General features: G+C 49.8%; 1 protein-coding gene across 2 annotated transcripts in view; it reads right to left on the reverse strand.

Annotated features, from left to right (window-relative positions):
• Positions 1 to 1,109: 1,109 nt before the first annotated feature.
• The window catches only part of TNN (tenascin N), a 60,002-nt gene continuing 33,118 nt past the window's right edge, over positions 1,110 to 27,993 (reverse strand). For both annotated transcript variants that reach the window (XM_087858694.1, XM_087858697.1), the window contains 11 exons: positions 26,283 to 26,546; positions 25,232 to 25,495; positions 23,831 to 24,094; positions 20,584 to 20,847; positions 18,445 to 18,575; positions 17,262 to 17,394; positions 16,670 to 16,821; positions 11,006 to 11,102; positions 9,941 to 10,108; positions 4,576 to 4,739; positions 1,110 to 2,268 (listed from right to left, as the gene is read on the reverse strand). In XM_087858694.1, coding sequence (XP_087714820.1) covers positions 2,128 to 2,268; positions 4,576 to 4,739; positions 9,941 to 10,108; positions 11,006 to 11,102; positions 16,670 to 16,821; positions 17,262 to 17,394; positions 18,445 to 18,575; positions 20,584 to 20,847; positions 23,831 to 24,094; positions 25,232 to 25,495; positions 26,283 to 26,546 — 2,042 coding nt within the window. In that variant the 3' untranslated portion in view covers positions 1,110 to 2,127. The remainder of the gene's footprint in view (positions 2,269 to 4,575; positions 4,740 to 9,940; positions 10,109 to 11,005; positions 11,103 to 16,669; positions 16,822 to 17,261; positions 17,395 to 18,444; positions 18,576 to 20,583; positions 20,848 to 23,830; positions 24,095 to 25,231; positions 25,496 to 26,282; positions 26,547 to 27,993) is intronic.

A 27,993-nucleotide genomic window follows, 5' to 3' on the forward strand; every position in this document is an offset into this window, starting at 1 on the left:
CATGTCAGAAGTTGGAAAGCGTTGCCCACCGCGCACCCTGGCCCTGCAACACTCCGGGCCTCGATCCACCTTGCAAAGCGGGCCCTTGTTTTCTACAAAGGCTGCGTTCGCTGGGTTGAGCGTCAGGCTCCTGAATCATCACGGCGAGGTCCCCCTGTGCCCACGGAAGACAAGAGGACTCGGAACTGGGAAGCTGGGCTGAGGGACCCTCAAGACGGCGAGGAAATCAGCTCCAGCTCCAGCCCCGACAAAGCAGGTCTCTGCGAACGTCTCCTCCTTGGAGAGACCCGGCCGTCCCGACCCCTCCCCGCCCCCCCTCCCCACCCCAACCTCCACCTCCACCTCCCAATCTGATTCTGCCAGGGCCTAACCCTTCTGGACTGGGACATTTATTTGCTGTTTATTGTCCGTCTCCACCAGCAGAATGAAGCGGGAGGGCAGGAATGGTGTGCTGTCTTCCTTCCTCAGCATCAGGACTCAGAGCCCGCCTGGCCCCAACAGCGCTTCATCAGCATTTCTTAGAAGGAATGAGGGAGAGAAGGAAGGAACACAGCTGTCCGGCTTGCTCACCTCTGCGATGGCACCTCTGTCCCCCCCAGGGCAGGGCACGCTGCCTGGGAGGAAGCAGGCAGACACGAACTCTCACTGAGCTCTTGTTTGGATCCCCTCACGAGATCCAGCAGGTACTATGGTAATGGGGGGGGGGGCGCGGAGGCTGAAAACTTACAGGGGTGAGGTGAGCCCTTTCAAGAGTACAGCTTGGCCTTCAGCTGAAGGTGAAAGCCTGGAGAAGCCCCGGCAGTGAAGGCCTCTGGTCCTGGAGCAGCGCTGCAGCCTTTAGGGCACGTGCCTCCCTTCCCACTCCCTCACCTCTCCTGGCTCCAAACCCCATTGTTCGCAGTCTCCCAAGCGTGAGACCCCAGGCTGACCAAATGCCACTACAATGCACAAATTGTACCTTTGCGTGCACTTAGGTTAAATTTAGAATTCAAGTGCACTCGTGTGAGTTCAAGAACACAAGGCACATTTTTTTTTAAATCAGGTGGTTTATTATTTTTTCTTTCTTGAATAGGAATTTAAGTTACTTTAATAATGATCACGGACTTCGCTACAGAAAAACCTTCCAGAGTCACAGGAAAATAAGCCCAAAGGATCCGACTGGCCAAGTGCCCATTCAAACAGTATGCCTCCATCGTGGAGTGCCTTCAGAAAACCTAAGGGTCTGACCATGTGGGGGGCCAGGGAAAGGAAAGGGTGCTGACGGCCGGAAGGCATGAGAGGGAGTCACAGAAGAGTCTTTGGGAGGAATCAATCATCAGAAGAGTCAAGTTATTTAAAGTTGAAATGAGTGAGAATTTATTCACAACATATGCAGATCTATGCAAGTGATTATGCAAATAGGTGGGAAGGGGGCCCTCGAGAAGAGCTGTAACACAGAAGCTGGGTTTCCAGCATGCTGGACACTGGTCACAACTTTGCTAGACGGGAGTCCATCTTGGTCCGTCCTAGTTCCCTTTGTTCTTCCTCTTAACACTAGCATTATTTTTTTTAAACAGGGAAAGTTTTACAGCTTTTTCCTCAAAACCCAGTGGTAATGCGAGGTAACAAACATCAGACCACTTTAGCCCCTTGGCCACCAAAGAGAACCCCTCCTTGGTGCTTCTTTCTAAGGGAAGATTTCTAGTAGCAGAGCTTTACATAAAATATATATATAGATATATCTATGTCTATATATCTATATATACCAATTTCCAGAGATTTCCAATTGGTGAAGTGCTAGATGATTCTTTTTTTCCTTTTTTCCCCCCAATCCCATGTATTTGTTACTGAAGATAGACTGAAAAACCTCGCAGCCTGGTGTCGTCTTTCTCGTATGCTACCATTGGTTGATTTTCAGGCCCCCAATACAGATGAGCAAAAATGCAGGTGACAGGGAAGTAACCTGTATGGTCTGAAGCTTGGTCATGTGCTTTGTCCTGCAGGTTATCCAGCCATCTCAGAAACCAGAGGCCAGGAGCCTCCCCCAAACTCCCAAGAACCAGTCACTACCACCCACCCTGCCCCAAGCCTACACAGCCCCAACCCTGGGCCGGTCTTGTCTCATGTGACGGCTTCTCCCATAGGCCATCAGAACGTTCTCGACTTTTCTCCCAGTGTCCGCTTCTTTCTGTCCAGGACATGCTCCCCGCTGTAGCCATGAGGGCGGATTTTCAACTCCACATAAGGAATGGAAAATTCATGTCCTTTCCACGGCTCCCAGTTCACCCCCTACATAAAAAAAGCCAGCATCAAGAAGAGGCAACTTGGGAGGAAGAAGGGGTACAAAGGAATGCTTCTTTGACAGGAAAACCACTCCCTCTCTGCTTAGGGGAGAGAAAAAGATCGATCAGCGGTGACTGGGGTCCTTATAGAAGTCGGGCTGGAGGTAGAAACAGGCGCCCTCTTCTGGGCATCTGAGGTTTGACAGGCTGATAACTTGGAAGACCTCCCCACCCCCACCCCAGGGGCTGGAAGGATGGGGTGTGGTCCCAGGGGTACGGAGGAGACCACAGCAGCAGCAAAGCTAACACAGGGTCGACCTGGCCAGCAACACGCACATTATCTTTGCCTCGCTCTTTTCCTTTCCAAAAAAATTAAAGGCAAAAATAAACATATTAATTGGTCAATCGTGTAAAATCATTTTCAATTTAGACTGTTTAGATACTAGCTCTGGGGTAACGAATAGCCTGCTGAAAACTAAATTTCATTTTATGTCTTTTGACTGGTGAGGGCAATAATATTTAATTCACTTAATAACCTTGCAACCTGGCCAATAAAGAGCCCAAGTGACCAATTTTATGTATTTTAATTTGTGAGGTAAATAATAAACAAGAAGCTAAATGCCTTGCAGACTGTGAAAAGCACATTAACCAGATGAATGTCTTTTATTAGCAAATATGGGGATGGTTTAGGGCATGCTGGCTGCTCATTTCAAATATCTGATCTCTGATCACAGGCTTCCGTGCGTCAGCCCACATGGCGCCACCATGATTCATGGACTCGCCCTCCTTGGCCTCCCCGGGGGGAAATTTCTTCTTCCCTTTGAAAAATCGCACAAGGATTGGGAGTTCCTGCGGCCTGGTCAGGGCCAAAATAATCAAACTGTACCTGGATTTGAGGTGTGCTAATATTTACAGTAATATCGGTAACAAGGTGAGTTCTGGGAGAGGCGGCTTCCTGAAGGCTGCAATAGACCCAGGATGGGAAACTGGAAACCCAAGATGGGGAGGAGTTCGTGGAGGGGATGGATTCATGATGAGCAGGACAAAGTTGCCATTTTCAAGGAGCTGTGAGGGAGCAGCCAGGAGACGCCCCACAGCTGGCACGGAGTCCAGATGATGCCCACAGGTCACAGAGCTTTGAGAAATCATCGGTAGCAAAGCTTCAGAGCAAAGAAGGGGAGAGGAGCCCTCGCGAACTCAGCCCTGTGCGTACCTCCTGAAATGGTGTTTAGCGTAACACTCTGGGTAGACCCTGAGTGGCTTTGGAGGAAGTGGATCCAAAGGTGGGTCTGATCAAAGGCCGAAAAGACTTTGTTTTCCTGGTGATCAAAGGATTTGAGAAAAATAGCTCTGGTTTCATTGGGAGAACAACTAGAAAGAATTATGAAGTGTCTGTTACAGAATGGAATGTTTGTGCCCTGCCCCCAATGCATATGTTGAAGCCCTAACCCCCCCCCCCCCCCCGCCGTGTGATAGTATATGCACGTGGGACCTTGGGAAGGTAATTAGGGTTAGATGAGATCATGAGGGTGGGTCCCCCAAGATGGGATTAGTGCCCTTTTTTTAAAAGATTTTATTTATTTATTTATTTATTGAAAGAGAGAGAGAGAGAGAATGAGTAGGAGGAGGAGCAGAGGGAGAGGGAGACAGAATCTCAAGCAGGCTCCGTGCTGAGTGCACAGAGCCCGACACGGGGTTCGATCTCACGACCCTGAGATTATGACCTGAGCTGAAATCAAGAGTCAGATGCCCAACCAACTGAGCCACCCAGGGGCCCCAGGATCAGTACTGTTATAAGAAATGGAAAAGAGACCAGCGCCCTCTCTCTCTCTCCACTGTATGAGGACACAGTGAAAAGGCCACCATCACAAGACAGAAGGAGAGCTTTTATCAGGAACTGAATCGGCTGATAACTTGATCTTAGACCTCTTAGCCTCCAGAACTATGAAAAATAAATGTGTGCTATTCAAGTCACCCAGTCTGCAGGATTTTGTTCCTAAGACAGTGTCCATGTGTGAACCAGTAAACTGAGATGGTGCATAATCCATGTTATGTATCTAGCAGTGGACAGCCTGAGCTCCCACCCACCTACACTAAGTAAGTGTGCAGCACTGGTAGGAATCCAGAGCAGGGGAGAGCTGCAGCAGATGGGCAGGGAAGGCCTTGACCTCAAGGCCATGGAGCGTGGAGAAGCCCTTCTGCTCTGACTGGAGGCATCAGAAGGAGAGGGGTAGCCAAACCAGCCTGGAGAGTGTCACTGGGAACTGAAAGCTTTGAGCAGAGCATGGGACAGAAAAGTTCACCTGTCACCTACCTCACTGTGTTTGGTCTCCCCGTATCTGCCATTGGGGTTGGCCAAGTGACAGTTCTTGTACCACCAGCCACCATGATGGGTCAGGGCACAGTTGCTGAGGGCAATATCATTGTCTCTGTCAAAAGTTGTAAACTTCCATCCATTGTGGTAAGTAAGAGCGTCCCCTGCGGGAGAGGAGAGATGAGAGGTGAACGTCTACGTTTTGCCACTGAGATGGTGATTGGGCTCTGGACTCAGCAGGACAATCTTTGGACATGAAAATAGCAAGGATCCGGCCAGTTACATCACAGGGAATCACTCGTCTCTCAAAACGGCCAAGATGAGAACATGATACAGACGAACAGATTCTCCTTCCTGGCCTGTCACCCAAACTTTGGGCCTGTCTCTCCAATAGCCTGAAAAGCCTTGACAGCATTCTCACTTTGAGGCCCTGCAGTCATGGCAAGTAACCAAATATCCAAAACCAAACCTGTGGGCTCTCCTCACAGTACCTGAGCACCCCTTCCACAAGGTAACCCCTCACCCATCTTCCCCGTCTTTGCTCAACCATCCTCCCTGCCACCCCACCTCGAACTCCGAGCCACATTTGACAAACCCATTGCACCCTTTTATGGAGCCCTTCCTCCTGCAGGTCACTCCCAGATGCCCTCCCTCCAGCCTGTGCTCCTCTTTTTGCACCGGTCTCAACACAACAGCCCTCCCAGCCTCCCTGACGCACACGCATCCTCTTTCACGCTCTCAGACTTAAGGGCCTCCTTCCCACCACCTTCCTGGCTTTGCAGGCCTGGAGCTTGGCGGTAGCCTTCGTACCGTCTCAGGGCCCACTGTCCCTGCAGGCATGTGCCGCTTGTGCGGTGGACGGCTCTGCCCCTGTGCTTCTGCTCCCGCGCCCTCCTCGGTCCAAATCCTAACCATTCCTCAAAGGCCAGCTGGGCGCACGCCTGAGGAAGCGCCAGTCTCCTTAATAATCCTCTCACACGCGCTCCTTGCACACACACCTGAGTTTCTCGAGCCTTCCTGGCACACAGGTACAGTTTAGGGCTTCATGACAACCTGTCCGGAAAGCCACTCGCATCATTTGACTGGTATCTCTACTATTTCCCCAACATCTTCATCATCTTTTTATCAGTTTATTTCTTAATTCAGCTCATAAGAGGCGATAAAGGCCCGTATCAATCCCAAGCTAAATCAAGTCGTGTTCCTGCAATAACAACACTTAGTTTTCATCGGATCTCTGAGTACCGACCCTCTTCACGTAGGTGCCCTCCTCTGGCCCCCACTCCAGCCTATGAGGTGGGGCGGGTGGCTCTCAGTCCCAGGAGGAAATGGACTCACAGAGGTTAGACTCTGGGGACTTGTCAAGGCCCCACTGTCGACAAAGAGCAGGGCCGGGGGACTCAAAGCTGGGTCCTCAGATTCCAAGCCCAGGGTTCTTCCCGCCTGTGGCTTCCTCCTTTCTGCAGGGGTCTCGAGTTATGCTAACAAGAGCAAGCTGGCTCTGGTTCTCCAAGTGCGGGCCCTGGAGCAGCGGCATCAGCAGCACCTGGGACCTTGCACATTCTCGGGCCCCCAAGGTACTGCCCACCTGCAGTCTGTGTTTTCACGAGCCCTTCGGGTGACAGGCCCCTGGGGTGCAAGCTGACGTCAGAGACCTGGAGTCTGCAACTTCATTTATTCAGGAAACTCAGACCCCCGGCCCGGCCAGCGCCACGCTCGGCCCTGGGAATACAGACTGAGGGGGCCCTGCTCCCAAGGACTTCGCTGCAGGTGGGAAGGGGCAGATCCAGGGAAAGAGTTAACACCAGGTAGTGAAGGGGGAAGGTCCCAGGTTGTCCCTGTGATTAGCAGCTCGAACAGTGAGTCCTGCCAGCTTTACCCAGCATGGGGCGGGGGGAGCGGGGGGGCTGCAGAGGCCACTCCTGCTAAGACAGCTGAAGGGCTCTGCCCCCATTCCTTTCCTCCAGTTGAGGAAAGACATACTGTGTCGCGCTCGCTCTCACACGCATCTCCTCTCCCTTCGGCTTTCTGGCAGATAGTCAACGACAGCTTAAAATAACACGCGATGGCTCCCTTGGTGACACCGTTAACGAGCACAGCTTACCTCACTTGCACCTAAAGTTCCCAGAGCTGTTTTCTAAGAGTCTGTGCAAAGGCTATTTCTTGACGATTTGCTTGTGGTTCTCTAACCTTGGGCATTGGGATCAGGAAAAGCGAAGCAGGGTTCGGGCTTAGCGGGGCTGCTTATTCCACAGACGGATTTCCTCGCTTCCGGAACCGGAGGCGTGCTGACGTTCAGAGCGCAGACAGTGAGTGTACCCATGAATCAAAAAAATCACTTTTCTCTGGTTGTCAGGCCCCCAGCCAACACAGTATTTTGATTTATTGAGCTTATCTCAGACCCTCTTTCTTCTCTCAGGGTTTTAGGAGAAAACACTGGGTGAGAAATAAGCACCCCTAACTTCTGGTATAATGTTTTCGGGGGGGGGGGCGCTGGCTCTCCTCAGGTCGTGGGTTGGAGGGGTTGGTGGCAGGCCCAGAAAAGCCCAGAGAGGGGCCCCTGAGCTGGTCATCTCCCATCTCATCTAACATTAGTCCACCATCACCTCCTGAGACGGGAAGGAAGGCCCGGACAGCTGAGCCAACTCAGACCCGAGGAAGCCATCCACATCCTATCGCCCATAAGTCACACAGGACCATGTGTCTGGACCTTGAACTCCAGACCAGGAATGGGCCCATGAAAGAGTGATGTGTGCCATTTTTGGCTTTCCCTCTTGTCCACGGACCCAACAATTTTTTCCCCCGTCCTCTGAAGCACCAGTATGTAAAAATCCATTTCAAAGCGAGGCAGGCAATTTGCGTAGAGCAGTTCTTCACTGTGGACATTGCCATCCCTGGCCCCGCCCACCGAATGCTGGCGGAGTTCTTCGGTTGTGCTTCCAAGTGCCCCAGGGTGTGGACCCATCGCTGGTTGGGCATCACTGAGTCTCCTGGAGGTGGGACTTGAACCCAGCTGTAAACAATGGGTCAGCCCATAGAAGTCACTCTGCACCATTCCAAACGTCTATTTATGTTTTCAGGATGACCTCTCAAGGGATGAATAGCATCTTGAAGGTAGAGCTCACTGGGTGGCCTTCCTGCCCCACTCCAAGATTCAGAATCAGAAACCAAATTTACCCAGCACCGCCTTGCTAGGGCTTCTTCGTGGCAGAATCAGGGGCTCTCTGATAGGACATCCGTGGAAGCCGAAGTCGAGGGCCCAGGTGGACAATGTGAGTAGTGGTGACGTTTCCTGGCATGTCTCCCCCAGGGCCACACAGCTCCGATTCTAATCAGAACTCTCGTGGCGGCAGCGGGCACATGCACAGAGACATCAAACCGTTCACCTTCTCTTTGAACGCCCCCTCCTCTACACAGTACCTCACCATTTAGGACATGGGGAGCCAGAAGCTTCCTAAATTTCAAGACCCTCATGGGGACCAATCAGCATATATAAGGAAAGCTAAAACACCACGAAGCCCACCATGCAATTTCAGAGTTTCCAAGTAGGAACGGTGGCACGTACGGGGAGACCAGATTGCTGGCTGAATGCGGTGTGATCTGAAAGTCTTCCCAGGCTCCCTATGAAGAAAACACACCCTCCACTGACCGGCATTGCGGGCCTGAGCAACCTCAGAATGGGAACTAGCCTGTAATCACGGTTAAAATGCAAACAGAGTCCCTGGGAAGAGAATCACATTAATTTGTGAATAAATTGACTCCTTTTCACTCATTTTCCCGTTAGCATCAGTTCATTTCCTGGTTATTCTAAGACAGGCCTTGGAACAGGTACACGTGCATAAGAGAAGAGAGGAGAATGGGCGACCCTAGCTGGTCCCCCGCCAGCAGTCCAGGAAGTCACTGGGCTTCAGGGAGAGACGTGAGACACCATCCCTTGTCCCATGTCACCAAGCTCATGCCTTCACTGACCCCGACCCAAGCTACCTGGGTCTCAGGGACTATCCTTTACGACATAAAACATCTGTAAGATTGCACGGAAAGCTCTTGCTAGCAACGTCATGCTTGAAACTCACCTACCCTGCCCCAGACCAGACTCCATGCTAAGCACTGGGAAACAAGAGCAAATGCAAAATTCATGTGATTTTTTAAAAACAATTAAATTATAAGACCTACGAGAAACTTTGCCTTAGCAGTTGGCCACTTCGGATCCTGCCACTAAAAGAGGCATCTGTCCACAGTCCTCTGCTGTTAGGGGGTTCTAGAGTGGCCTCAGGCTTCCCAAGCGCACCCCATTTTCCTTGAGGCAGCTCAGTCCTTGCTCACCGTGGACTCCCCCAGGCGTGGGGACCCCTTCTTTGTTTCCCATCTAAATCCTACCCTTGCAGACCCGGCTCCAGCCCACTGTCCTGTGGGGAGCTTCCTTCAGCAGCCTCAGGCCTCAATGTCCCCATCTTCTCACACCCTATAGCTCTTCATTCTCCTCGCCAAGATGTGGCTCTTTGTAAAAGTTCTTTTCTATTATGACTTCTCCGCTTACACGGCAGTCTAAGGGGAGAGACCATGGCCCGTACAGTCAGCGGATCCAGCTGGTAACACATTCCTACGTAGTTACCCCCAAGTCAAAAACACGTGGACTTACTTGTTAGGGTTTAAAAACTATAAATCCAGGCGTAAGGTATGATATCAAACCAGTAACCACCCTGTCCCTCTGAAACAGAATATTCAATGGTATAATCCCAGTGTTTCAGTCACGTGGCTTGATTTTGTTCCCTTCCTTTACACAACTGGACACACCATCAACGGGCTTGTGTCCACTGAGCTGCTAATCGAGGTTAGACGTTCCCGGCTTTCAGCTAAACTGCTCACCTCTGTGTCCCACAGTTGTACGGAGTTAATGAGACCCATACTGCTTGTTGTCTGAATCAGCACTTCCATTTTTCCCTTTACTTATGGCAAAGCACTGTGAAATATTTAAATAATCTCACACACACACACACACACACACACACTCCTGGGCAAGGACAGCAGCCAGCTTGCTGGAGCCCAGTGACAGGTGGGCAGGCATCGTGAATCACTCCGGAGGCGGCCTCCTTGGCGGCCGCACAACAGCCAGAACCAGGGGAGTGTAAGAGGAGGGTTTTCACCGGTGGAGGGGTGCGGGGATCAATGCATCACAAAGAAAAGTTCCAACTTTGAGGTCATCAAGGATTGCTTTCATACTTCTGTTTACCCCCCACCTCCTGCAGGGAGCAGGGCCTCAGCCATCCGTGAGGACAGTTCACCTCCACGGAGCAACATTCCATCCCCCCCGATCCGTAGACACACAGAGAGCCAGAGACCCGAGCCGGGAGCAAATGTGTTTTCCTACCTGCGGTGCCTCTGTATTTCCCAACCGAGAGCCTGTACCGCTCCTTGCTGGAGGCCACCTGGAAGGAATCATACACGGCGTAGGCGGATTCGTTGGCAGTCTGCAGGTCCACTCTCACCTCATAGCGGGTTGGGGTGCCAGTGGTGAGATTGTGTAGCTTGTCAAGTCCTGAAAATAAGGAAGGGAATTCCAACAACCGACCCACCGGGGTGTGCAGGCACGTGGCCGCTAGCATCTGCGGTCCTCAGCACCAAAAGTCACCGTGGCCTTTCCCTCCTTTGTTACTGGGGGCTCTCCTCACACTGTCTCTGCTGGGGGGGATGCCCATTCTCATCCTATTATTTCTTTGGCACAGCTGTGTTTATGAGTGTGCAAACTGTGTCCTCTGGGAAGGAGCCGTGGAGGGCAATGCGCGGCGGACCTGCCCCCAACTCCCTTTCTCTAAAGCTGAAGCACTTCCCCCTGTCGTCCCCATATCTCACCAAGTGCAAGAGGACATCAACCACCACTCTGAGGTCTCTGAAGGAATTCTGCGCCGAGCAGACCACAGCCATCATCTACTCCATCAGACACTGAGTCTCTATATTATGATTTTGTAATTCTTCGTTTCCCTGTGGATGTTTTTGGCTATTTCACTCCCCATGAATATCTGCTCCAGATTAGAGCAGAAGGAAATGGGAAAACACCATCCCCATAATGAGTGGCGTTACTAGAAGAGCTTCAGGGCCTACAGGCATGACCTCCTAGGAACAGCCCAGAATCCCAATGGGTCAGCTATTTTCTAAGATGTGTAGGCTCCAGGCAGATCCCATGGGGCTTACAGGCAGTGGGAAGACCCCCTGTGACAGGCCCATCCTGTCACAAGCCCGGCACATGAGAACCTTCCCCGCAACATGGCCCCACTGACACCCTGGTGGTCAGGATCCTTAGAGTGTCCTGTCCCTGTCACTGGGGACAGAGTATCCTGTCTTCCTGGATGTGAGGAGCCTTCTTGAGCTGCCGACCAGCCTTTGAGGGTGAAATAGCCCCTCCCCCACAGCCCTCCTGGAACCTCAGAGATCATACCAAGCCAGAACTCCTTCATGGGGTCCCCAAAGCCTTCCACGTAGGTCCGCCAGCGCTTGAAGAAATCCAGCTGCCCAGTGTTGCGCCTCTGGAAGACCTGCGAAGGGAGACGGACCTCTCAGTCTGACACACTTGAACAGACATGACAAGTGAAAGAGGACAGTAGCTTGGCCTGGGGGCTGCCCTGAGGTTAGACAGAAGCAGAGAGAAGGTCAGACTGACAGATATGGTGACAGACTGAAAGCAGGACTGAAAGAGAGGGCAAGGTCGGGAGCGATTCGCGTGCCTAGGGCTTGCAGCGCTGGATGGCCGTTGACTGGCTCTTCACTGAGACAGGGGCTCTGAGAGAAGACAGGTGCCGCCAGGGTGAGCTCACCTGGGACAAGGGAAGTGCGAGTCACTCCCGCGGTCCCCTGGTGAATAAAGATGCCATAGCAGCGCCTGAGCGTAAGCGCTGGGGTGCTGAAGAGAGATCGGGGCCAGACTTGCAAAGGTAAGCATGTGTCTGAGGTTGTGCTCAGTGTTCACCGGGTCCCGTTTCAATTTCCTGTCCCCAGGAACACAGGCAGGAACGCTTCTTTCTCAGGCTCCCTGGCGGTTAAGTTGGAGTCGCATGACTCATTCCAGCCAAAGAGCTGTGAGTGAAAGCGCAGAAGGGCTGGGGGGCTCTCTCTCCATGCTCTGTCTTCCACTGCCCTGTGCCTCGGGGCCTTGTGGCCCACGTGTCCACCGGGCAGAGCCGCGAGTTGGAATCAGCCCGAATCCCTGAGTCACCACTGAGAAGTGACTGCCAAACCCACAGAAGGCTTTGCACACGTGAGAAGAAACACCTCATGTCCTCGATCATTGGAATTTGATGTCAGCGTGTTACTACCGTGTGGCCCACTCTATCCTAACGAACACAGAAAGCCACTGGGACACAGAGAGTCAAGTGAAGCCTCTGGAGAAGATGAGACCACCTGGGAAGAAGGTAGGAACGGAAGAGAGAAAGTGGCCTAGAATCAAGACTCGGGGACCTGCACTACACAACAGGCAGGCACAGAAGAATGTGCTCGTGAAGGAGAAAGAGGAGGACCCGGGCGTGTGGAAGGACAACCAGGAAAACATGGAACCACAGAGACCACGAAGAGAAAGGTGTGACTGATAGTGTCAAAGGCAGGTAAGCTTCAAGGATTACGGACACGAGGACTGAGGAATGTGTCCATAGAATTTAGTGACACGGAAGTCACGAGTGACTCTAGCGAAGGCTGCCCTGGAGAGAGACGAGGGCAGAAGCCAATGGGACTGGCCTGAAGAGTGAGTGACAAGTGAGAAAGCAGACACAGACTTGGGTACCCCTATTTCATGAAAGTATGTGCTGCTTTCTTTTCAAAAGCTCCTCTCTTTGGGGAAGGATGGCAGTGCCAGTCAGAGTGAATTGGATTCTTTTATATGAAGTAAACCTGAGGAGTACCTCCGAGCTAAACGCACCTGTGTAGACTATTGGAATAGATAGTAATGGGTCATCCCTCGTGACCTCGAAAGCCACGCTCAACACCATCCTCGCTAATTACAGAAATGACTCTGGGATTCTGGAAGGCTGGAATGGCGCCTTTGTCTCCACCTGCTTTCCTCTGCATTCGTTCAGATGAGGAAGCCCCAACACAGAGCCCCATCTCCCTTCTTTCCGCCACGCTTCCCAGCAGGTGCCTCAAAGTGAAACGTGTTATCTCGAATTTGGTAAGGTAAACCTCCCAATATTTGTGCGTTCTTTCTATTTTTTCTGGGAAGAGACAGAGAGGGAGGAGAGAACAGGTAGCCTGCATCAGTGCTGAAAGCTCCACGTGGGAGCTCACATTTCACTCCTTGTGAAGCACCAACCCACCTTTGCTGGCCCAGGAAGCACTGGACTAGGGCATCTATCTACGGCGGGCGGGGAGAGCCCGGGGCTCTAAGGCAGACCATGGCCACTGCCTGGCCAGCGGCTGGTAAGCCAGGCATCTCTGCTACTGAGCCGCAGTCAGCCGTGTGACACACAGGGTTAGAAGCGGGAAGGAAGCGTCCATCGCAGAGGTGCTAGGAGAATGGTAAGTGTAATGGTAAGCAGAACCGAGGGAATGATCAAGCAAATCACTCCATACTGCATTAACACTGTGGTTTCTTTCCCCTTTGCCCTTATTTCAGACACTCCCACTCCTCTCTGGGCTTCCTTCATGTCTTCGTTCGCTTACCCACTCATGAAACTGCCGTTACTGAGTAGCGTGTTCAGGGCTGGCTGCAGGACAAGGACCTGTGATGCCATTGTACAGACATGAAAGTTCAGGAAAGTGATTAGCCAGATTAAACCATAATCAGCTGATTATTTGGTGGCGGATGCAAGGATAAAACACGATCTCCTCATCTTTTCATCAGAAAGTGTGAAAATGCCAGCTTCACTGAGTCCATTTTCCAAAACTCATTTCCTAAGATTCTGGGGCGCACTGTTCATTTCCCAGAAGGGTGCCCATTCCCGACCCTTCCCCAGGACTCTTCCTGTGCCTCGGACGGTGAGATCCCAGGGCAGATGCCGGACCAGTGTTCCTCATATGTCAAATCCAATTACATTCCCACTAACATAATTAGTTATGGTGCAAGGTCAGGCTCAAATCGGATCCTGCCCTCCTAGGCTGGGCGCATTACGAAGGCATTCTCCAGTCAATGAACAGAGTACCCAGCGTGATAGGGGTTTGTCCACCTGATTTTTTTTTAAAAAGATTTATTTATTTATTTTAGAGGGAGAGCACAAGCAGGGCGAGGAGCAGAGGGAGAGGGAGAGAGAGGCAGAGAAGTAGATTCCCCACTGAGCACAGAGCCTGACTCGGGGCTCAATCCCAGGGTCCCAAGATCATGACCTGAGCCGAGACCAAGAGTCAGAAGCTTAACTGACTGAGTCACCCAGGTGTCCCTCCCTGTTTGTTTTTTTTTAATAATGCTTCAGCTCAGCTAGGAAAACTCTGAACAATGATTCTGATGCTCTCTGCATCACTACTGAGACCCAGCTCCGCACTTACTAGCTATGTCCTTGGGCAAGTTACTTGACCTTGACAAGCCTCGCTTTTCTAAACTATGAGATCAAGATGTTAATAGCCCATTTGTCATGCTCTTAAATCAAGGCTTTAGCAAGATCACTAATTACGATAAATCATAAAATTATGAAGGCCAGAGACTGGCACATACACATATAATAAGTTATTATTATATCTCAATAAATGTTAATTTGCATTTTATTAAGTCAGATTCCAAATGAACTGACCCATCGTGATCTTCTGTACCTCTCGATCAGGCAGCCTGATTTGACTCCCTCAGAATCTAGCCCATTCCCATTCTATGGGGTGAAAACACCTTATCATGAACTGTTTGGGGTAACAGAAGCCCCTTAGTAGGTATGTCTCAAGGCGGGCAGAGTTCTAGACTCCAGAACTGCCCTTGCACTCTAGAACTTAGTGTCCTGACTGATTCCCTGGGGAGAAAAAATGAAAATGCCATTTAAATGCCCGTGGAAAGAACTTCTAATATAGTCCTTAAGACTTGCAAGACGGAAAACAAAGATGGAAATGCTTGAGGCACTTAAGTGTTCCCGTCTGGTCCTCAATCCAGCCTGCCTCCTGTGACACCAATTACCTCGGGGTAGGGTTTTTCTGGCCTCTTAATCACATTGGGTTCCTGCCACCCCATGAAGAAAATTTTCCTTAAAAGGATTTTGGAAGCTCCCTTTAAAAGAGCAATGTACTGGGGCGCCTGAGTGACTCAGTCAGTTAAGAGTCTGACTCTTGGTTTCAGCTCAGGGCATGATCTCAGGGTTGTGAGATTGAGCCCTGCGTGGGGGGGGGGGGGTCCGTGCTCAGCGGGGAGGCTGCTTAAGATTCTCTCCCTCTGCCCGTCCCCTTCTTGTGCTCACTCTCTCTTTCTCTCTCTTTAAATAAATAAATAAAATCTTTTTAGAAAATAAAAGAGCAATGTACGAAGGTCATCTCTAAGTGACAAAAGATTCTCGAGCCCAAAACCATGGAAACTGTCAGTAAAAGATCTGGTGTAGAAGTTTTCAGGACTCCCTGTGTTTTGGGGACTGTGGTGGCTTTGGGGAGAACCCTACAGAATCTCAGTCCATGTACTGCCTTCAGGAGTCTGAGTCAGAAAACAAGACTTGGGAGGGGGTGAGGGACTGGTGTTGGTTAGAACGCAGAGCGATGTGATGCTTTCTGGAACGGACCTCAGCGTCCTGGTAAGGGTTGCTTGCATGAGCAGGTTGCAGAAGGCAAGCTCCTTGAGGGCAGGGGTTTTGGTCTGTTTGGTTCCCGGCTGGTTCTTGAGTGTATAAAACAGTGCTTGACACATAGTAGGCACTCAATAAACACTTGTGGAAAAAATCCGGGGTATTCCCAGGCAGGCAGACCGGCAGGTATCATTCTAGAGGTTGCCCTGGACCAATGTCTCCTTCCCTAGGGAAGGCTGGCTTTCAAAAAGGCCACACGCGACAACACAAACATTCTGCCAATGGTCAATTCTGGGCACAAGGCAGGAAACTGGCCTCGAGCCTGAAGAGACTGAATGCTTACAATGGTGCTGATGAAAAGCAGCAGGTCCAGCCCTATGGGTCTGCTCAGGTGCAAGACCTTCCATGTTACTTTCTGTTCGGTTATTTTTATAAATCCATCAGGAATCTTCCCCCATCCAATCGGGTTACTGCCTTTCAGTCGCCAGATGCAGCTGTGTGGATAATAAGTTTTCTTCACTGCTGCTTCTCGGACGGGATCATTTTACCCGCGGCTGCTCGAGTGTCTTTGCTTTCCCAGCCCCCTAAGCGAACGAGTAGATGAATGTAGTTTGAGCACTGGGAGCTCACGCTTTCTCCTCGCGACAGCGAGCTGCGGATGCACAGCGGGTAAGGCCGCACGCTGGGGTGGGGGGGGAGAGCCTCTATCTGCTCAGGCGTGGGGAGAAGGGGGCGGGGGGGGGATCGGATGGCAACCCTCACAGGCAGCTCATCCTATAACTGGATCAGGCCGCCGCAATCAAAGTAGGTGTCATGGGGTGTGAGCAGACAATGGCCCAAGGGAATCCAACCTGCACACAGAAGAGGGACCGTGGGCACACTGCCAACTTTCCCTCTTTCTGGCTTCAGCCCTTCACACCAACGTTTTGCTTCTGAACCGCAGAGCAGGAGCAGAACCTGGACAAAGGGCTTTCGTTCAGAGGTCCGAGGCCCAAAGAGGTCATGCGTTTCCATCTTGGATGGCCTGAGAGGACCCACAGGGAAGACCAATGATCTGGGAGGCTGGGGCCCGGAACTCTGGTCTTAATTCTTGTGAAGTGCCAAGGCACTTCTCCCCGTGGGCCTCAATTTACCTATCTATAAAAGAGAAATAATAACCTCCGTCTCTTACTTGAAAGCTTCTGTGGGAGAGTCATGTTTGTGACGGGGCTTGGAAGAGAAGAAAATGGAGGTGATGCACACAGAGGGCATTATTAGATGCCAATAAACGCACAGCCTCCGCAAATCGTTAACCTTCGTTCAATGAAGCCTGCTCTATCCCAGGTGTGAAGTCCTTCCGGCGGGGGTGGGGTGAGGGTGGGGGTGGGGCTGGGATCTCTCTGGAAACAAGCGCGAGCCACCAACGCTCCTCTATCCCAAGGAGAGAGACTCACAATCCAGCCGCCTCCGTCGGTGTCCATGTCGCAGTACACCTGCAGGGGCCGGCTGGTGTCACCGTGCACGTAGATGGTGTACAGACCACTGGCGACATTGCTGTTCTGCTGAACTTGACTGCAGTCCGAAGGATGTGGAAAACGTGCACCAACTGGGAGTCAAGCAGGGAGATGGTGTCGTTAGGAGAAGGGCAAGGAAGAAGGAGGACGGCTGTGCCCCTATTTTAAGATAATTTATTTTGTTTAGAAACTTTCATAACCTCCTACTACGTTGCTTCTTCCAACTCTTCATGAAGATCTTATTTTTCTCATGCACCTCGCTCTCATCGATTCCTTCAAATGTACTAGAAATAAGGTCAGGTTCACATCATTTCCTGCCCTAAGTCCCACAAAATAACATTCTGTTCTGCTCCCCTCTTTGGTCTTTGTGCCACGAGATAGATTTCATCTGAACCCATAACCCTATTCTATTGCCCCATTTCCAGAGAAATCCATCACTCTGTCTACTCGCTCCTCTTTGGACACCTCTTCTGGGCTTTCCAACACTTGTCCTCTACTGTGTTCTCATCCAGAGGGCAGGAGTCCACATTACCTGTGGAAAGGGTGGTAGATACGCTCTTGCTCCGGCGATCGCCCTTAAAGGCGACCAAGGAGACAGGGTAGGTGATTCCCCGCTCAAGGCCTTGCAACTCAAGCCTCTCGTCCCCTCTTCCAAGCTGTAACTCCTGCCAAACAAAGGAGAGAGGAGACAGTAGACAGTCAGTGTGTCATCTCCAGTGCCCGAGGTATCAACGGCATTCCCCGGGGCTAATGACGGAGTTCTCCGAGAAGATGGTATGTGGTTTCTTTGAGGGCTTAGTGGTACCCAGAGTCCCGGTGGGTCCCAGCAGCTTCCCTAGAGGGTGGTGCCATGGAGACTCAGCCCTGCTGGGAGCACTGGCAGAGAGCCAGAAACAGGTCCTGCCCCTGGGGCAGCACCCTCCAGGTCTCCTAGGAACCTCGGCCTCCAGATGCATGCTGGGACACCAACTACAGCCACCAAGGCTGGCAACGCAGGGCTGACAATCTAAAAAGGGGCAAAAAAGTGATTGGTGATATCTGTGAGGCAGGGTCACAGTTGGCCTTCTGATACTTCCTTCTGAACCGATCTTATTTCCTCTATGAACATAGGACTAACTTTCCTTGAAAGACTGTCATAAGCAATCATTGAGATCATGAATAAATCAAAGTGCCCTTCCTTTTTCCCTTCCTCCCTTCTTTCTTGCCAAGAAGAAAGAAGAATTTTCCATCTGAACAAGTTACCAAAATTTGCTGGTCCTCAGATTCCAGGTGGGAGGTATAACTCTTGAAATCAGGGTTAAGCAATTCATTCAATAAATATTTATTGAGCACCTCTTGTGTGCCAGGTTCTGAGCACTTTAGATACAGTGATAGATAACACAGACAAAAAGTCCCTGTCCTCATGGAGCTAACGCGAATTGGGAAAGACAAACAACAAACATAATACCATGGGACAGATGTGTGGCCAGCGAATATGCAATGGTCAGCTAGGAGCAGGCACACAAGTGAGTCCTATGAAATGAGGCCACATGTACGATGTCGACAAATAACCGTGCGTAGCACCTTCCCTTACCACAGCAGATGATCACTAAGGATCAACTTATTTCTCAGCAGGTCACCATGACACCAGCAATCAAGCTGCTTGGCCCAAGTCAGGTGCTTCATACGGAGGCAGGGCATGGGCACCAAGAGGAAACAAGAGAAGTTTCCAGTACCTTAATGGTGCCATCTGGGAACTGGTAGGTGAGAATGTAGCCATCGATCGGAGCAGAGGGCGCTGTCCAGGTCAGCACCCCTCCAGACTGTGTGACGGCAGATGGATGAAGGTTTCTGGGAGGGTCGATGTCTGCATATAAAGTCAAGTAATTACAATTACTAAGTATTATTGCAACTGGGGCAAGATAAATTTTGATGTGTTAACACATTTATCCCTACTTCTCCTCCCATTTCTTTTCCTCCCTTCCAGCCAGTAGCAGTCTCTGCTCTTCCTTGCCAGCAGCCCCTTCTGGCCTTTGTTTCCAAAAGCACACATCCACTGAGGGCAAGGGGATTAAGGAAGTGGGGGTTGGGTGGGTGGCAGACAGAGTGAATCTGTGCTCCCACATGCCCCCCCCCCCACAGATTCTCCAAGAGTGGTGGGTATGAGCAATCTAGATTAGCAGACAGGTTCTAAGTGAAAGCCCTGCGTGCAGAAACCAGGGGTCTCAGCAAACACCTACCTGGAAAAATGACTGAACTGCTGGATGCCCGCCTCCCCTGCCTGGCACTGGGAAACTACCCAAGACTTTACACACAGCCCTGGGGAGGGAGCATGTTCCTAAATTTACTGAGATTCTGACCAACAAGCAGAATGTGATAAACATTAAGTTGGCACAGAAATATAAAGTTCTAACTCTTACATAACTAAATATGTGGTCTTAGATGCCTACCCTGCACAGAAAGCCCGGGGAAGCAGGGGGGTGCTTGTGTGACGGAGAGAAAGAAAGAAAGGGAAGAAGAGGTAGAGGGAAAGCAGAGCTTTTCCTCGGACTCTGAATATGGGGATGTGTGCGTGTGCACTGTAGACCAGGGAAACTCAAGCTCAGCAAAAATTCCAGTCGACACCATATTAATTGGTCAGATGGCTCGTTTTTTTAAACCAAATAAGATATTGAATGAAAATTTCCATTTTGAAAAATCATCACAGAAGATGATTTTAATTTAGAGGTTCCCAAAAAAGATGTCTCCAGGCTATTTTCTCCCCAGTAGCATTTCAGCTGAGAACGGAATTGCGATATTTTAATAGAAATCAGGCAGCTGTTGTTTTGAATTAGGATGTTTTGACAAATTTTGAGTTTCGGTAATATCAGCTTGGTCTGACTTTCTAAAGTGTAACATCTGGTATGGATTTTTTTTTCTTTCCATCCACTGCAAAACTGAATTTCCTGCTTTCAAAAATTAAAGCAAAAACCTTAACTATTTAAATATCTTAAGCTGGCCTCTGTTACTTCTCTGACTGCCTACCAATCCCCTGGTTACAGGCTTGAGAGGTCCGTCTTGGTTATTTCCACATTTCTGTGAAGCAGAAAGATGGTAATACTGTCATCTTTAAAGACGGCAAGAGCAAAGCAAAGAGAAGATAATGATGGAACAGAGGACGAGAGGAACAAGGGAGACAAACAGAGAGAGGGAGGGAGGGAGAGACTGCTTGTCTCTGGAGAACCGCCCTGAGGATTAGGGAGTCTGGGATACAGAAGGGTTTTTCTTTCTATATACCTTTGTTTGGTTTGAAAATTTTTACTAAAAGTATACTAGACGTTTTTTATTTTAAAACCCCCTGCTAATGGTAACTGATAAAGAAATTCAAGGCACCTCTAACTCCAGTGCGTACCCACACACGGTGTAGCCGGCCACAGAGGGGATGGCCAGGCCTTGCCCAGACTGTCCACAGAGGCCCGCGGACGTCAGGATGGGCACAGTGAGCTTCCCAGGTCCCAGGGAGGGAGATGGAGATGGAGATGCGAGAGCTTCCTGGCCTCCCTCTTCTCCGAACTGGAGCTGAGGCCAAGCAGGTTCGACTACCCAGGCGGACAGTCTGGGAGCTGGCGGGGTGGAGGGGACAGTGAGGGAGGCTACATTCGCACAAGCACCTGGAAGAGCCGCACAGGTTCACTTTCACACTGTCTCCTCTACACTGTTCTTAATCAGAGCGGCCATGCCTGCCTGCATAGTACCTCAGAAAGGGAAGAAGGAACCACGCTGAGGAATGGCCTTGGGTGAGACAGCTGCCCTCCCTGCTCCCCTCCGCACCCCCGGGTATGAAGGAAGACTGTGCTGATGGACGTGTGGGTCCTTGTCCCAGACCCTCACAGTACCTGTCAGGGCCTTGGTGTCGGCCTTCTTGCTCTCCCGGGCCCCCTTCTGGGCCCACACCTGGACCGTGTACTCCACACCTGGCCTCAGGCCCGTCAGGACGGTGCTGCTCTGCTCCTTCCCCACGGACACCTCCCTGGTGTCTCCGTCCGCAGACGTGTAGCGCACCATGTACTTGTCGATGACCGCCCGCACCGGGTCCCAGGAGACGGTGGCCGTGTCCTCTGTCACACGGTTGGTCACCAGGTTTTGGGGGCTGTCAATTTCTTTTTAAAAAGGAAAGGCTGAATTTTAGAGCTAAGGGAGGCCATGCCACCACCCCATTTGCCAGGAGCCCTCCGTTCAAGTTACCTTTAATAATGATACAATTCCATTGAACACAGGAGTGAAAAGCCCCCGGTTTCCATTTTCCAGGGAAACAAACCACTGGATATTACAACTGGGAGGAATTAGATCTTCTGCAAGTTCATCAATATGGAAATTTTCTGTCTCTCTAGTTTCCACAGAGGTAACAACAACAACAAAAAAAGTCTCCCGAGCAACAAGACGCCCGAACTGCTGTCGAAACCCCCTCTTCTTGTTATCTCTGTGGTATCTCATTATTCTGTTTCACAGAATCTCCGAGCTGAGAAGTCAGACCTTCCAACCTTCTTGTCTTTTATCAGAGGGGAGCATGGAGGCCCAGAGAAGTGAAAAGTCTCGCCCACGATTCTGCTGTTTTCTTGTGTTAAAACCCAGGCGAGCCCCTCTTTGTTCTGAGTTGTGAAGCCTCCCACCTTTTAAAAGACCTTGCTCCTTTTCGTCTGTGCTCTCTCCAGCACCCCTGGTCTCTCCTCCTCTACTGTCATTCCCAGACTGCAAGCTCTAGGACCTCCTTCTCCTCTGCACCCCTTAACTGACAGACTCCTCAAGAGAACGGTCTGCATACCTTCAGTTCACTCCTCCCTTCCCGTTCACTCCTCAATTCAATGAAGTTTGGCGCTTTTCCACAGCACGTCACTAAAACCGCTAGGACACGTCACCCCCAGCTTTGCTTTGCCAAATCCAATGGACCATCTCCATCATCACCTTACTGGACTTTTGGGCAGCATTTGGCAGAGCGGATCCATACCCTCTGTCTTAAAACACTCTCAGCTCTTGACTTCGATGACCACACGCTCCCCTGGTTTTCTCCTAATGGCCTGACTCCTCCTCAGTCTCCTTTGTCAGCAACCTGGCTGACAGCCTCTCTACACTTCTCCCTAAGTGACCTCAACCATGTCCATGGCTTCGAATACCAACCAGTGCTCTCTGCTCCCTGATCCATGAGCCCCCGGCTTGCACCTACAACCTCATCTCCACCACAGCGCCTCGCATGTACCGGGCACTAGACCAGTATTTGTGGAATCAATTAGTGAGTCACTCAATCAACCAAGGAATCTCACAAGCTTGTCCAGTTTAAATGTCTAAAAGTCTTCACATTCCTCCCCGAGCCTATTTATCTCTCAGTCTCCCCTCAGAAAATGCTGCCCCAACCTTCCATGTTGCTCAAGCCAGGAACACGGGTCACATCGGATTCACTTTCTTCCCACCCCACGTCTCATCCGTCAACAAATACTGGCATTTATACCTCCAAAATCTGTACCCAGATATCCCCCTCTCCTCTTTCCCAATGGCCATCGCCCCTTCTTACCCAGATTTTACACTAGACTCTCCACGAACCTTCCTAATGCTACTCCTGTCATGTCCTCCATGGATTCTCCTCACTGTGGCCTGAATAACCTTTTTTAAACAAACATATCATGTTGCTCTTCTAATAAATATAACATACTCCCTCTTGCAGGCACTGTGTGGTCCTGTGTGAGTGACCCCGCCTCCCTCCCACCTCACCCCATACCACTTCCCCTCTCACCCTCTGTGTTCTAGCCACACCAGCCCCTCACAGTATGGCAACCATCTTAGCTGTTCCAGCTTAGGGCCGTCACACACACTCTTCCTTCTGCCAGAAATGGCGAGTTTTCCTCACCATCCATTCTGCCTTTCTTCCATGAGCACACTGTCCAATGGATCTCTCTGCAATGACATAAATATTCTGCACTGCCCAATACAATAGCCAATAACTAATGTGGCTACAGACCACTTGAAATGCGACTAGTACAACTTTGCAAATCATTTAACTTCTTTTAATTAATTAACATTTAAGAAGCCCCATGCGGCCAGTGGCTACTGTCTTGGATGGGGCAGTAGAACAGAAGTGCAGGCTGGGCAGGTGTCCACGCAGCTGAAGACTTCATTCCCCAGCCTTTCTGGTAGTGAGGTCCGGCACTGAGTCCTGGATCTGGCCAGTGGAACGGGAGAAGAACTGAAGAACGTGGGCAATGTTCCAGGCCTGCCCTCCCCTTTCCACTGCTGGAATGAGGGTGGAGGATAACCACAGAAATAGAGGCAACTCCCTAGGGATGACTGAACAGCAATATGGAGGGAGCCTGGCTCTCCTGTGCCATGGAGCTACCATACCAGCCCGGCCCACTTACCCTCTGACCATTCCACGAGACAAGAATAAACTTCTTTCTTGGTTAAGCAAACGCTGTTTGGATGTTCCTGTCAATGTGGCTCTTAACTATTACTATCCCATCCCTTCTAAGAAACATCCCTACCCTGTTATCCTTTATACCTGCACCATGTTCATCTCCTCCATAGTACCGACCATAGTTCACAGTTATAATTTGTTTGCTTGTTGATTGCCTATCTTTCCCACTGGACTTTAAGAGGGTAGGAATCATATCGGTTTTGTTTGCCACTGTATCCCAGGCCTTGCCCTTAGAAGACGCTCATCAAAACTTACCTGTGTGTTGAAACGAGCACAGAGCTCCAACCTGCCAAGATAACACTTGCTGCTCTAAACTACACGCCGTTTATTAAGTCAAACCTACATAAAACAGCTTATCACAAAACAATTCTCTAATCCACAGATTTTTGGAATTTTATATTCGTTTTACCATATTCCCTGTAATTTGCTGTCACTGAGAGGCAGAGCGGTTAAAACACAGGTTTGGGGAGAGAGTTTTAAGACCTTCACAGGACTGCTCAGCACTAAATCCATGACTATACTTTGATTTTTCTTTAGGTGAATGAAGTTTTTTACAACAAACTTTCCTAAAACAGTCCCTGAGTCACAGACCCCAAAAGCAGCAGTGGCATGATTTAGCAGCAACAGATCAATCAGCCCACAGTGATGACCTGAGTTTCTTTTCTCCTCCCTCCTGTTACCTGTCGGGGCCTTGGTGTCGGCCTTCTTGCTCTCCCGGGCCCCCTTCTGGGCCCACACCTGGACCGTGTACTCCACACCTGGCCTCAGGCCCGTCAGGACGGTGCTGCTCTGCTCCTTTCCCACCGGAATGTCCCTGGTGTCTCCGTCCAAAGAGGTGTAGCGCACCATGTACCTGTCGATGACGGCCTGCACCGGGTCCCAGGAGATGGTGGCCGTGTTCTCTGTCACCTGGTTTGTCACCAGGTTTTTGGGGCTGTCAATGTCTAAAAGGAAAAGTACTGATCAACATGCACTATTAATAGGCCTCAGGGTACAGACCCTCACGGTCATTTTGCTTGGGGTGAGATCCTTTCACGTTTCGTGCTTTCTCCATCACCTATGCCCTAACTGCTTCATTGAGATACATCTCCTCTCCCCAGACAGACTTTGGATCCCCAAGAAGAAAGCACAGTAAACCAAAATCTACAAATCTACACTATTACCTCCACTAACAGTTAAATAAAATAAACCTCATTATTTATTTAGTAAGCGAATGTCCAACTCCCACTAGGTACAAGGCATGGTGTTAGGTAACCTGCAGGGCCTGGTTGAAGAAGACACAGCCCATGCTCACAAGCAGTAATAATTTTGTTTCTAGCATCATGTCAATGAAGACCTCTGATTACATACAAGATGATTCTAATAGCCAGATGCAAACGTCAGCTCCTAGAGGCATAGGGCCACCTCCTATTCCCCTCAGGGTTCCCACAGCCTCGTAGAGAACAGAGCACATGGTAAATGCTCAACATGCCTTGTTAAATGAATCCGCCAATCAAAAACCACTTTCAATACGCTTTACGTATTGTAGATGCACTTGTAATGCTGGTTAGCTGGTTAAATCACTAGAGAACTATGGCCATACAGCTTTTTCACAATCGAATTAGAATAGAACATAGAAGTTATCCTTATCCTTAAAACCAGAATTACCATGATTCATTCATGCTAAAGCACACCACATATATTTACTTGCTCTGGTAGATGTAAAGTCTATTTTTCAAAGTTGAATTTTCAGCATGTTATTATTAATATTAACAATGTTTTTCATTTTCTGTTCTCACTCAAAACACAATGTGAGGCCCTGAATACTGTCCACAATTAAATATTCCTGCACTCCCTCAGAGAAAGAGTCTCTGGGCTTGACCATCCAATCATGGCAAAACTGTAGCTTGAAACTGCCACTTGGACCTGACTTGTAAGGAAATGAGTTAAAGAGAGGTGAGGGATGGTGTGTGCAATCTCTTACGAAGGGACACTATCCTGTTCCTCCATAAATCATCTAGTCTGCCAGTGTCAAAGCAAGAAAACAAATTGGACCAGCCATAGACTTAGGTTTACGTTCTCAAAGAACAATGCTCCCTCACCTGTTGGGGCCTTGGTGTCGGCCTTCTTGCTCTCCCGGGCCCCCTTCTGGGCCCACACCTGGACCGTGTACTCCACACCTGGCCTCAGGCCCATCAGGACGGTGCTGCTCTGCTCCTTCCCCACGGACACCTCCCTGGTGTCTCCGTCCGCAGACGTGTAACGCACCATGTACTTGTCGATGACGGCCTGCACCGGGTCCCAGGAGATGGTGGCCGTGTCCTCTGTCACCCGGTCGGTCACCAGGTTTTTGGGGCTGTCAATTTCTTTTTTAAAAAATGGAGGGCACATATTGCATGGAGCACTGGATGTTATACGCAAACAATGAATCATGGAACACTACATCAAAAACTAAGAATGTACTGTATGGTGACTAACATAACATAATAACAAATTAAAAACAAAATTTGGAAAAGCCTAAGCTTTGAAGCCATGGAAGAGATACCCACCACCCCGTCACTGTCATTTTCATCTTCTAGGGCTCTCTCCGCACAAGGCAACGGTATTCCCATCCAGGGTCTCCTGGGAGTCAAGGGAGAAAGTAACCCCTGGCTCCCAATTTCAAAAGACTACTCATTGCAAACTTAACATATGTTCTTGGCTTTCAGCTCCCTAAAATGTGGGAGGATGACGTCTTCTTAGCAACATCATGGCACATCAAAACCATCGTTAATCTGCCACGACATTCAGGGTACCCGATTGATCGTTTTCTCAAGGGCTACTTCACGAGAATCATTCGAAAAGCATGATCGCAAGCATTGCAATGGTCAGAGCCTATAACATCTTTGCTGAGTGTGAAAACGTGGCCACTGCACAGCTTTACTTCTCCCTCCTAGCGGGTTGAGTGGTTTCGTGAGCAGCTCATCACTATCAGGCGGGGCGACGGCTACCAGCTCTCAGCCCACTGAGACCACTACTGGAACGCACTGTCTTTTTTGATCTTTAGAACTTTCTATGCACAGTCTCTCATGTCAGGCCACACCTTTGGTTCCATGCACACTCAAATCCACACACTCACAACTCAATTCTGATGGCCCATCTTTCTCTTGTTACCTGTTGGGGCCTTGGTGTCGGCCTTCTTGCTCTCCCGGGCCCCCTTCTGGGCCCACACCTGGACTGTGTACTCCACACCTGGCCTCAGGCCCGTCAGGACGGTGCTGCTCTGCTCCTTCCCCACGGACACCTCCCTGGTGTCTCCGTCCGCAGACGTGTAGCGCACCGTGTACTTGTCGATATCAGCCTGCACTGGGTTCCAGGAGACGGTGGCTGTGTCCTCTGTCACCCGGTCAGTGGCCAGGTTTGTTGGGCTGTCAATGTCTGAAAGGAAAATTAAAGTGCACTATTAACAAGCACCAAAGAATTAGACCATGTTGTTTGGAGGGAGGCAGTTTCCTGTTCTTATGTTTTTCCCATCTCCTATATCAGTTTTCAGCCTGTTCATGCACGTAGACCTTCTCTCCATGACTGGACTCTTGGATCCTCAAGAAGGCAACACAGGACAGTAAAATAAGCACTAGATCCAGAGTCAGAAGAGCGAGGTTCTTTTCCAGCCTAGAGATGCAGAGCAGAGTGGCAGGTAAGCCCAGAGCAAAGCCAACAGACCAGAGGTCTAGGGCTAACTCTGTCATCAGCCAGCTGTGGCCCTGGACAGCTAGCTCTGCTGCCTCCAGCTGAGCCTCAGTTCCTTCTTTGTAGACTGCGGGCCTTACTATCTAGATATTAAGGTACCATAATATTCTATAAATACTCCACAAATCTGACTCCTTGAATCATCAGCTAATTACATGACTTATAAAAATTATTCACGTCTTTGTATTTGAGGTTTCTGAACTGTAAAATGTGGATATTGATCCCTGTGCTACCCATCTCACCAAATGCCTCTGAGGACCAAGTAAATGAGGAACAACCCTCATTCATTCCTAGTGCCACCACTCTGGAAACAATTTAGCCATTCCTCAAAAAGTTAAACATAGAGTTACCATGTGACCCAGCAATTCCACTCTGATGTATAAACTCCAAAGAACTGAAAACATGTCTACACAAAAATCTGTACACAAATGCTCATAGTATCCCTATTCGCAATAGCCAAAAAGTGGAAACAACCCAAATGCTCTCAGGGACAAATGGATAAACACGATGTATTACATCCATACAATGGAATATTATTTGGCAAGAAAATAAAGTACTGACACATGCTACAACGTGCATTAACCTTGAAAATATTACACATAGTGAATAAAGCCAGTCATGAAACACCACAGGTTGTATGGATCCACTTATATGAAATGTCCAGAATAAGGAACTCTGTCTATAGAGACAGAAAGTAGTAGTTTCCTAGGGCTAGGGGAGTTGAGATGGGGAGGGACTGCTAATGGGCAAGGAGTTTCTTTTCAGGGTAATGAAAATCTTCTGATTTAGATACTAGTGATAGCTGCATAATTGTAAATATACAAAAACCACCGAATTACATGCTTTAAAAGACTACATTTTATGGAAAACAAATTATATCTCAATAAATCTGTTCTTCAAAAAAATGAGAAGGGATGCCGGGGTAGCTCAGTCGGTTAAGTGTCCAACTCTTGATTTAGGCTCAAGTCCTGATCTCAGGCTCATGAGATGGAGCCCCATGTCAGGCTCTGTGCTGAGAGTGAGGTCTACTTGAGATTCTCTCCCTGTCCCTCTGCTCCTACCCCTGCCTCTCTCTCTAAAATATGTAAGTAACATCATTTTAAAAATGAGGAAAGTGAGATGAAAGAGCTTTAAA

Source organism: Ursus americanus, chromosome 2, assembly GCF_024610735.1.
Source record: "Ursus americanus isolate L20-20 chromosome 2, mUrsAme1.1.p, whole genome shotgun sequence".
Lineage (NCBI taxonomy): Eukaryota > Metazoa > Chordata > Mammalia > Carnivora > Ursidae > Ursus > Ursus americanus.